This window comes from Myxocyprinus asiaticus, chromosome 21, assembly GCF_019703515.2.
Source record: "Myxocyprinus asiaticus isolate MX2 ecotype Aquarium Trade chromosome 21, UBuf_Myxa_2, whole genome shotgun sequence".
In the NCBI taxonomy this organism is placed as follows: Eukaryota; Metazoa; Chordata; class Actinopteri; order Cypriniformes; family Catostomidae; genus Myxocyprinus; species Myxocyprinus asiaticus.
Genome location: NC_059364.1, coordinates 34,427,671 through 34,439,700, shown reverse-complemented (window position 1 = coordinate 34,439,700; position 12,030 = coordinate 34,427,671). Strand labels below are relative to the sequence as shown.

Genomic DNA, 12,030 nt, shown 5'->3' with positions numbered 1-12,030 from the left:
AATGGAAATTAATTATTGTTAGAACAGTGAAAAAAACTTTTGTACCTCTTGTAAATTTTTAAAGCATAATTTCAAAATTAAACAGTGATCTGATGACAAAATAAGGTAAGTGGTAAAATATTGGTTTCGGCCTAAGTTCTTTTGTTAAAAATCAGCAACGGTATCGGCCACACACTTTCATATCGGTGCATCCCTAGTTCATGTTTGTTAGTTGTGTTTGCAGTAACTAAGCTCCTGTTTCTCTGTTTGCACATGCTGTATATGTGTAACATGACTCAGACCTGTTCTTTGCTGTGTCATTTTCTCTCGTAGGATTGTCACTGTTTGCTTGACATTGCACCTCATGCTATCGAACGGCTTCACAGCGTTCACATTTACCCAATCGTCATTTTCATTCGCTACAAAAATGCAAAGCAGATAAAGTAAGTGTCCACATCCCTCTCCACACATGCTTCCTTCTCTAGTGTAGGGTTGGGAATCGAGAACAAAACCTGTTCAGAGCAAGTTCCGTTTTTTGTTTTTTAATCAGAACAGAATGATTTTCATGACATTTAACTCCGTTAACATTTCTTGAACGCCAGCATTATTCCGCTGATGCAGACTAAACATTGTAATAAAATACTGTGACAGTGAAATGACAATGAATTGAATATGATGAGACAGAAATACTGAATTATGCTAAATAATAATAATGGTTGCATGCCACTAATAATGGTTGCACGTGACAACAAACATACAGCGCCACTGGTGTAGTACGATTTGCAAACAGTTGACTCCAGTTCTTTTTAATGAATCTGCCAAAACAACTCACAGAGGAGTCACAGGTGAACTCACTGGTATAAAACTACTCACTTGCCCACTCAGTCTGTCAGAGCGGTTACAAATTTAACATCTGACTCGCTGACTAAACCCAAGTCAATAGTTTCGGTAATATCCAACTCCAAATAAACGTTGTACTTAAAGTTCATAAACTCATGAACTGGTTGTTCATATGTTCATATTAAACATACATTTAGATCAGAGTTTTGTTGTAATAATAGCAACCATCAAATATAATAAAAAAAATTGTAGTTGATTTTGTTTGGTATTTTTGTTTATATGAAGAGCTTCCTTAAATTAAGAATCATTAATGAACCAGAATCGATAAGTGTAATCGCAACCAAAATCGTTAAATTGCTCACGATTCCCATCCCTAATGTATTTCTCATGTTATCAAAATAAAGCCAGTGGGTAGAACTATTTCAGCTTGACAGTGAGTTAAAGAGCCAGCTAAGCTCTTGGGTGTCCTTGTGGACCCTACACACACACACACACACACACTGTTTAAGGCCCTCTTGGCACAGTTTATGCCAAGAAGTTCCTGTGCGCTCTCCCTTTGGGACCTGGAGTCATTTGGGAAATGGAAGCTGTTGTTTTACTGTGTAGTTCACAGTTAACTAGGAAGAACTGCAGTTAAATGGATAAATATCTTTGCTCACTTTGGCCCTAATGTAAAATAGTTATACAGTACAAGGCAGTGTGTAGGCAGCAACTCTCTCTCTCTCTCTCTCTCTCTCTCTCTCTCTCTCTCTCTCTCACCCCTTTGCTTTTCCTCAAGGTCGTACACTGCTGAATGCTTTGCGAGTTCCCCAGCCCAGTTTATCACACAGGGAAAACTAAAGCCGGCTTTGTGCTGTTAATATGCATATCACAGGTTCATGCCATACTGTACAGATAGATCTCTAGGGGTTGCACACTTAAAAGGACAATAAATCCCAGCCTCATTCTCCTGATAGTTCTGCATAACCATGCCTTCAGGTCTTTTCATTGCTCCTGTGCATAGTTGTCAAATCGCTAAGGGTGCAAAGTCGTCCCAACAGAGTGTTTTAAATTGGTGATTTCCCAGAAGGATTAGAAAATCAAGCCTCGAATCCATCACACTGGGGATTAACTCAGGTCGTCTTTGAATTGCTGACTAGCACCTACATTATAAAAAGGCAACCCAAGTTAATTAGTCCTGCACTCATTAGCACTTTTGGATTATGACATCACGTGATGCACATTGACTTAATTGCTTCTTGGATTTCATGTAAGTTGCTTTAATAAGAAAGCATCTACCAAGAACAAAAATGTATATGTAAGTGGTGAAACAGACCTAGAAGAAAAAAGGTCATGGCTGCCTTCTAAGAAAACCCATATACTGTACATGCACTAGGGCGTTGTTATATTTTGAAAAGTCAGGATATATTTGTGACAGTTTTGCTGCCTATATAATACTAAGCAACTTTTTGAAAATTGCAATAATTTCAATGTGCTTTTTATTTGCCCCTAAGGTTTCCTAAAGAGCATATTATTAGATGTTTTAATAGCTGCTCTGCAGTAGCTAGAACTGCACTAAAGTTGATAAATTCGTTTCTGTAAATCAGTACATAGAGCACGTCCATTTAAGTGAATCGATTCTTAATTCAGTTTCAGCAATTCGTCACTCCAGAAATTCCTCATGTTAGATTTTCCATGTGTTAATGTTTTTGTAATCGTATATTGCTAAATATTGCTGTGTATTACAATGTATTGTTACATTAGTGCATATAAATAAAAGTTTAAAAAAAAAAAGTTACAAGCAAAAACGCGTCAAAAGACATCTGTTTACAACTCTGCTTTTTTTCTCTGGGTTTTTGCTAAATATACTGTATGTTTTGTATTATTAGTTGTTGTATTCTACTCGAGTACGTTCTGATCTTTACAATGTTTTGACTGTATGGTTTACAGTAAATATTCGTATTTCATCCAATTTCATAAGCCATGAAAACAGAACTCAACTAATTTGTGAGCTAATTAAAAAGCACCTTTTAAGAGTTGCTTACCTTCTAAGCTTTAAAATGAACCCCATCTTGTGTTGTGTGAGTAGTTAATGAGTAGTTATTTATTTTTTCAGCACTTTAAAGAATGCCAAACTCAATTGCTACAATAATTGAATACATACTTTTGAATCCACAAATTACATTGCCTTAATTTATGAAATGTATGATTATTTCAGAATTTGAGACATTTTCTCATTTAGCACTTTAGCCTTGTACTCACAGAATGACACTATTGCATTCTAAAGCCACTTTTTGTATTGTATTTTTTTAAAATAACTTTATAATTATTTAAAAATAACTTTATAATTATTTAATCATTATATATTGAATTATTGTTATTTAAGGGGCTTTCTCAGCAAATATTTATGTATGCGATTAATTTGATTAATTAATTGGCATACCATGTAATTAATTCAATTAAAAATTGTAATTGATTGGCAGCCTTAAAATATATATTACTGTATATTACCCTAATACTGTATATATCTATATCTCCCAGCCCTACCACACACACACACACACACACACAGACAGACAGACGGCACCTGTCACAGGACTGTACATATATAGGTGTTCAGTTGTTTTGCCCTGCAGGAATCTGCTTCTCAATGAAACCGCATACTTGAATTCAGATTCTTAGTGTTAAACAGCTGATGTCTTCATTTTACACATCTTGTTACTGTTTAATAACACAAAATGTTACTGCTTGAACCACATTTGTCTCAGAAGAGCAATATCACAGTTTCATTGTGCTGGCTTACTCTTGCAGTCTAGTTATTCTTGATAAAGTGTGAATGACTGTTTTTGTTTCTTCATGTAGAGAGCAGAAGGATCCAGTTTATCTGCGAGATAAGGTCTCTCAAAAACATTCCAAGGAACAGTATGAGATTGCACAGAAGATAGAGCAGGAGTATAGCAGATTTTTCACAGGTTTGGATTTTGCTTAATTTTTGCTTTTTGTTGTTCACTTGATAGTTACTCTGCCTCTGAAGAAATTAGTCTAAAAAGGAGTTAAACACTGTGTCCTAACCAGGCGCAATGCAATAAATCCATGTGAATCTGAGTTTTGATGGTTGCTTGGTTACTATTTCTGTCATGTCATGCTGGGTCGCCCCACCTATAGTCAAATCTCATTAGTCCAAAATCCCGCTCGACATAGTTCTATATTAAACATCAAATACAGTGAAGTGTAGAAGTGTGAGACTTCTATTCAGCTATTATTACAATTTATTTCATTAGAAAATATGCTATCAGCATAACAATTTGATTAAAAAGTTAAATCGAAAAATTAAAAGTGTAGTTCACCAGAAACCTCTCATTATTTATTTACCCTAACACTTTTTCAAACTCGTATGATTTTCTTTCTTCTTAAAGGATATATGATGTGTTTTTGTACATATATTGCAAGTCATTGGGGTTCAGAACTTTCAAGCTCCACAATGGACATAAAAGTAATCCATACGACTCGAGTGGTGAAATCTGTGACTTCTGAAGCGAGACTCACTTTTGGTGAGAAACAGACCAAAATGTAACTGTACATGTGCTTTAAACACACTCTGTGCAAATGTCCAGCATGAGGAAGTGTGAACGAGCTTCTCATGAATGCGCCAAGGAGACTGCAGATGTCATGATTTACAGTATATTGAGAAAGGAGTTACGTTTTGGTCTGTTTATCACCAACCCCTTTAACCACTTGAGTCGTATGGATATCCTTTATGCTGCCTTTATGATACCATTGACTTGCATTGTATGGACAAACACGCACATAATATATCCTTCAAAAGGTGTTGTCTATGGTACACAGAAAAAATTCATGCTGAGTTTGAGATGGCAAGAGGGTGAGTAAATGATGAAAGAATTATAATTTTTAGGTGAGCTGCTGTAACATGGATTTAAGATTTTCTTTGTATTTAGAATGTTCCTCTTTTGCTTTAATGACAGCATGCACTCGAGCTGGCGTAGACTCCACAAGTTTGTGCAAAACCTGATGATCCATGTTATCCAGTATGATTTGAGCGTGTGCTTCAATAGAAGCAATCTGACTTTTGTACAGAGGAATTAACATGGTCAATGTCACACATTTGCTTATCCAATTAGTGACCTCGAAATAGTAGACTAGCAGACTCTGAAATATTTCTTATTTTATATTATAACATTTCTTTATCTTACATTTTTCAAAATCCTCAGATGTGTCGCTCAACATTTTTACTTTCACTGTGGACAGACAAATCACTTGACAATATAAACTTGAGTTTCCAAACCAATCAGCAGAACTCATATTGATACTGATGAACAGAATGAACAGGTGTGTGTTTTCTGAACACATTTTTATTCTCTTCTAGGTATTGTTCAAGGAGGCACCTTGCCCTACATTTGCACTCAGATTGTGACTATTGTGGATCAGGAACAGAGTAAAGTTCTGTGGACTCCGCTGGGCTCTCCGTAGGGGTCTGAGACAGTTACTGTGACAGACAGTACTGCCTCTCATCTGAGCTTACAAACACTAGACTTTAAACACACCACATGCAATGGTACACTAATGTTACGAGCGTCACATTAAGATAGATAATAGATTTGTTTTGTCACAATTCAGTTTTATTGTTATAAATTGTAACACTCTTATTTGTAGATGGGTGCCTGTGTGTGTGAGTGTCAATATGTGTGCGTGTGTGTGTGTTTGTGTTTGTACGTGTGCACTCGCTCGCATGTGTTTATGTATACAGATGTAAGACAATAGCACTGAATTATTTGTTCATTTTCTTTGGTCTTCCTGACGGACAGATTAATGTTTTAGCAATGCTGCATTTGAGACACTCGTTTACAGAGCAATCAGTCAGTGAATTGTTTAACGTCTGCTTGAACGTGTACTCTCCTTATGTTTTTGTAAAGAAATAGTTCACCCAAAAATGAAAATCTGTCATTTTTTACTCACCCTAATGTCGTTCCAAAATCAGTATGATTTTCTTTCTTCAGTGAAAAGCAAAAGAGCATATTTTGCAGAATGTCTGAGCTACCCTTTTTCATACAATGATAATGAATTGGGACCGGGGCTTTCAAATTAAAAACTGCACCAAAAAAGTTGTCCATATGACTGAAGCATTATGTAAGTCTTAAGAAGTCATACGCAGGCCCATACAGAAAACTCTGCAGACTTGGGACACCCATCATTCACACATCCCAAACCCTTTGCGTGTTTATTAAATATTTTTGCTAGGTTGATAAGGTTGTCAGCTGCCTTTATAAGACTGCAGTACTCTCATCTTAGTTTAAGACATTTTACCATGTTTGAATCAATTCAGCAGAATGCTGCAGTTTTTCCAACAAAATCAGCGCAGAAAATGGCAAAAAATAAAAGTCTGCACATTCTGTCTTTGCCTGGTCACATGATAACTTGTGCAGGGAACGGACTGAAATGTATAGTTGTGATATACCTAGTAAGTCCCCATTTACTTTCATTGTATGGAAAAGAGAAGGTTAGTGGCCGTTGAATACGTTCTTGCACTAAAAAGCTAGATGCAGTGCGTCTCGAGATGCTTTTTAACCTCTTCAACTCTGGAGCATTTTTGGACTGCCACAAGCAATTTTTCTCACTCAAATTTAAAAGCTCACCATTTACACATACTGTGGACTAACTGCTGATCTGAAATGTAGGTGGCACTATAATGCATTTTAGCCTTTGCAGATGTGCTCGTTTATAGACCTTCAGTCTAATTTTCAGTGCAAGCACCACCCCCATTTTTCATCGAATATCTCGGCCTCTGAGTGGACTAGAAGCTCAATCTAGGTGTCATTAGAAAACTGAGATCCTCCCCTTTACGATTATGTAAATGTTTAATTAATTGTCGATATAGGCCTTATTTTTGTTATTTTCAGTAACATAAATGTTGAAGTGATGGTGAATTTGTTTTTTGTTTTTTCAATTTATGAAAAATTCAGATTCTAAGCTTTCAAATTATACCACAGAAGCCTGTTGTATACGGGGACTTGATAATTTTAAGTGTAAACATTTTTCATGATATAGCACCCCCTTTTGGATGCACCGGTGGGACCACAGAGGTTTAACCTGACACCAGGTTTAAAAATCATGGCACTCCTGCATGGGAATCAGAAAAAAACAGCCAGATGCAGAGCTGTTTAATGCATATTTACATAGAAAAACAATTTTCACAGAGCAGATGGACAAAAAAAATGTGTTCGGTGTGAACATACCCTTAGAAATTATTTTGTGTTCTACAGAATAAAGTCATATTTGTTTGGAATGACATGAGTGTGAGTAAATGATGACTGAACTTTCAATTTTGGATCAGCTATTGCTTAAATGAAGTCCACTCCCCCTGCCTAAAAAAAAAAAAATCAACTCTGTTCCCGAAATCAGTTTTTACCTAAACGGTATGTATCACCCTCCCACGCTCAAGGATGAATACTCGTATTGTGGTTTCAGAGTAATTTTGTAGCGAAGTTATTTGTGTAGATGTCAGTGAGTGTCGGTTTGAATCATAGTGCTTATCTATTGGGCTGAGACAGACAGCAGTTAAACGGTTTCTACAGGCCAAATGGAAGTGCCTTTGGAGATCTATTGAGCGTATGACAATGGCATGAGGTGAAAGCCTGGTATTAACAGTAACATTTCTCAGATTGCACTCCAGGGCTAGACAGACCACTGTGTTCTATGAGATCTCTTAGCATTCTCATAGCAGAGCTTATATTTAAAGAGAATATCCCATGTAACACTTGTACTCGTGCATATGAATTGAAGTACACGCATGTGTATGTATGCAATTTCATCTAAATATAGAGAAATATATTTACTGTATTTTTACTAGGCCATAGGCCTAGGGGAGTGTGATAGAGCTGTCATGTCATAGCAAATAATAGCATGTTTGTGTGTGAGAGAGATTTAATGTTTATGTTTGCGTATGTTTGTCAGTCACTTTTATATGTAATATCCACTAAAAAAAAACATCAGAAAAGTTTCAGGGTAAACCTGAAATGATTTTCTTACAGTAAATCTGTTTAAATGTTAGTGTTTTTTAAATGATATTTAATTTATTTTTCTTTTTTTTTTTTCTTTTTTTTTTCAAGTTGTGTGTTCGATGCAGACCAGTAGCCCCACCATTAATGTTGTGCCAAAAACCAGTCGTCATTTTCTTTCATTTTCTGTTTTGCAATTCCTAAACAGATGACTGTTAGGTTTCCCGTAGCAAATGAAAATGGGTACAATAATTTTTACATTTGTGTATCACTCTTCTTCCATACATTTCATTATTTGCTTTATTTTGTTTTGCTTATTTTTTTAAAAGAAACTACATATGTTGTCATTTAAAAAGGGATTTCTTTTATTATTATTATTATTATTACCCCCCCGTCAATATTTTAACCATTGGGTTGAAATTAGCCATTTTGTTAAAGTGAATCTAATGACTAACTATTTTTCTGAATAGCAAGTGTACACTTTTAAACAAGAGGGATTCAAGAGTATTTAGAAAGAAAGATTAGAAGAGACAGGTACTGTTATTATTTGGATTTTCTTTTATTCTAAATGAATGTGATTTGTATGACGATGTTCGACATTAATGCAACAATAAAAGTAATTTTTTGTATCACACTTCATTAAATGCATCAAGATGGTGTGCGTTTGATTGATGGGAATATTTATTGTTCTGCAGGGTGAGATCTCCATCATATTAAGGGTGTCATACAAACTCTGCCAGGCTCGTTCCAAAGCAACTGGCTGCTTCTAGGTAGATTGGCATGTGCTATAATCGAGTGTGGAGCTGTCTTATTTGTTGCTGGTTAGATGAAGTTGATGCACTTCGTCTAACCGTGGGTAAGATGGGGTGTTAATTACTGGAACTAAGGTGAGCACTCAAACAATAGCTGTGTCTGTACAGCTGTCAGCTTCTGGTTGGGGGAAGAGTTGCTGCACAGGGCTGTTAAGACTGATTCTTTACAACGTGACATGACAGAGTGACAGTTTCTCATTTCCACAACCATGCTAAAAATTCAGAGGCCTTATTAAGTCATGTTGAGGGAAAAATAGTCAACAATGTGTCCAATAGATGGAGACTATTTTAGCGAATGACAACATAAAATTTGGGCTGTTGTTTACATAAAGAGCAGAAGTCATATGGACCTTTTTTTTTTTTCTTTTTTTTTTTTTGGACCGCCTTGGTCATTATGAACTGTCATTGGAAGGAAAGGAGTATAAACTTTGATAAAAATAAAATTAATATATTATTAGAATAGATCACGTTTTAAACTTTCCTTATAAATCACAAATGAGAGCCTCCCACAAGGACGCTTAATGCATGCTGTAGTCTATGAGACAACATGACATTGCATTACTGGCGATAGAAACAAGATATAAAGCTGCGGACACAGAACTCAACACTTGGTGCACAAAACATGATGACAGTGACAATCAACAGGTAATTATTTTTTTTTTTTTATCATGAATGGGTAATTTTATGTAGAAAATTAACTTTAGACAGCATGAAACTAACAACAAAATTAACAATAAAAACAGTGTAAATAAACTTGCAAATAGTGAAACCAAGCAAGCTCATTAATTATTCAAGCTGGGAACACCAGCTTTGAAAAGTTACGATAAATTTAATTATTATATTTACCATTGAAATTTACTCAAATTGGCAAATAAATATGACAAGGCTTTCTACTGTAGGATTGAAACATGACATTACTTAGAAGCTAGATAATTCATTTTTACATGTTTGAATGTAGAATTGACTTATATTCATGTTCATGCTTTAACTTATTCAATGTAGAAAGTACTTAATCTTTTCTGCTATATTTACTTCACAAAGTCAATTTTTTCAATGCATGAAAAAATGAAGGCATATGGGTTTCGAACAACACTGACCAAAATTAAAATGAGTGAACTATTCCTTTAAATTTGACCTTTAAATTTCAAATGTTGGATATCTTTTTTTAGGATCCAACATTTTACAACTTTACATTTGATGTGCATACTATAATGATAATATAGTAAAACACATGACATGGTTTTGCATCTTATCAATTCACTCGTTCATAACAGAAAAGACATTTGCACATTAATCATTTGTGAAACAAGCTTGAAATTAAATGTAACCCATCATTAATATTCCCTTAATTATTATAATTTGCTGCTTTAAAAAGGCAATGAATAATAGTAAGCATCGAGACAGATTTTTGTATTCATTGCCATGTCATGCGAGAAAAAAGAACCAAGTTATCAGGTAAGACCTAACAAATGTTCTCATATACTTCTTAAAGGAACGAGGTCACTGCATCTACTACAGCACATTTCCTTTAGTAATGCATTAGTGTTGTGTATGTAGAGATGCCCTCGGCCATGCCAGTGCTGATTATCACAGTTCAGGCATTACAACAGAAGCACCTCCTCCAATCTCACGTCCTCATTTGGCTCTTGTGCTGATTCCTTGTTCTGAGCTCCATCTCAAAACTACTCTGCCACGGGAACCCCTAAGAATGCCTTTGCATTGCTTAACATCCTTCAAGCCCCTTTACTCTTCTTTTAGCAAGGGTTGAGTCTTCTGCTGGGGTATCGGTTTCAAGACAGCTGCTGACAGCTCCTCTGAACTTGAGAAGACACATCTGAGTGCTAGACTAGTGATCTTAGCAGTCAAACAAGCAAACAGTACATTTTTCAGCCTCAGTATAACAACTAAAGGAAGATGCATTCGCTTCCATCGAATAAGTAATAAAAAATGATTTTGCATACACCAGTTCATAGCTGATGTTAAGCTAAGCTTTGCATCTGTCAGCTATGGCATTCTTCTACGCAGCTCTTGCAGGAACCAGTTCTTTAGCCCTCTAAGCTGACAGCTGGGCACGTTTTCCAGGAAGATGACCAATTGAGGATCCTATTGCCATCCATAAATAACACCGCTGAAGCCAGGTCTGCAAGATGGCTATCTATATGACAAGATGGAAAACCACAAAACTACCCTCATATTAAGCAATCTGGGTTCCCACAGTCATGAAAAAAATAAATAAATAAATAGCAAGGTATTTTGAAAATTGTGATTTGAAAACTCATGGAAATTGATCAAATCTTAAAACGTCATGGAAAAGTCATGTCTATTTTTGTGGGAAATGATTTTTTTTTTTTAGATTATGCTAAATTCAAAAGAATATTGTATTCGCTACAAATGACTTTTTTTTTTTAATGCAATCTATATAAAATGAATCTTTCAAAAATCCAGTAATCTCAAATGACCGAGAAAGAGATGGAAATTCTCTGGCCAAGTGTGGGAACACTGTCAAGTATTTTTCAACCACCAAAAGGATGCAATATATTGTCAGAGGCCTACAGACATTATATACACACAAAGATATAGACATACTGTATTAAGACAAAATAATCTATATGACTTTGTTGCATGTTGTTTTTGTTGGTATTATTTACTGTCACATGTCAAACAGGGGTAATGGGCTGTCTGGTGATTAAGACTCAGGATTGGAGTTGCAGGTCTTTTGACGTTGACAAAGGGAACCCATGAACTTGAGTCATTTAAACCCTACTGCCTTGCCTTGAGCAAAACGTTGAACCCCATGTTGCTCCAAATAACAAGCTACAGTGTTTTCTTTTACTCCAACCGTGCACTTCCACTATTTTCCAATAGGAGGGGAAGTAGCAGATGCTGTTTGAGAAGAAAAATTCTTCCTAATGGTCAAAACAAATAGAAATTTGACTAAAGATACAACACGTGAACTCTTCTATTGCCCCAAAAATGTAATAGGCCGACCTTCCTTAGTTACAGGGAAATGGCAGGTACATTTATATAAACAGACATTGTGCTGGTGTATTGTATTAGCAAGACAGATAGATAGATGGACTGATTGATTTTTACCTTGCCCTTGAAGTTACTGTATGTGCTGGTGTGAGATGAGATAAATTGAAATGAAGCCTACACATTAAGTATGTTAAACACTTTTATTTAATATATCATTCAAAGAAATAGCCTACCAGCTGCTGCAGTTGATGCTTAAGAAATCATTGCTGCCCGTCGACCTGGCTAATTTGTCCTCATTGATGAGTGTTGGCAGCAGTAGGAGGATAAACTGCATTACATTTACTGTCATGCATTACATTTACATGCTGCAGATCATGTCTCATTAGAGACACACAAATGCCTTATAATTTGTTAGAACTTCATTATACATT

The 12,030-nt window shown here is 35.7% G+C and overlaps 1 protein-coding gene across 5 annotated transcripts in view; it reads left to right on the top strand.

Annotated features, from left to right (window-relative positions):
* Nucleotides 1-8,445, top strand: part of LOC127412086 (disks large homolog 5-like) — a 110,243-nt gene extending 101,798 nt beyond the window's left edge. For all 5 annotated transcript variants that reach the window (XM_051648137.1, XM_051648138.1, XM_051648136.1 and 2 more), the window contains 3 exons: nucleotides 313-422; nucleotides 3,661-3,770; nucleotides 5,183-8,445. In XM_051648137.1, coding sequence (XP_051504097.1) covers nucleotides 313-422; nucleotides 3,661-3,770; nucleotides 5,183-5,286 — 324 coding nt within the window. In that variant the 3' untranslated portion in view covers nucleotides 5,287-8,445. The remainder of the gene's footprint in view (nucleotides 1-312; nucleotides 423-3,660; nucleotides 3,771-5,182) is intronic.
* Nucleotides 8,446-12,030: the final 3,585 nt, after the last annotated feature.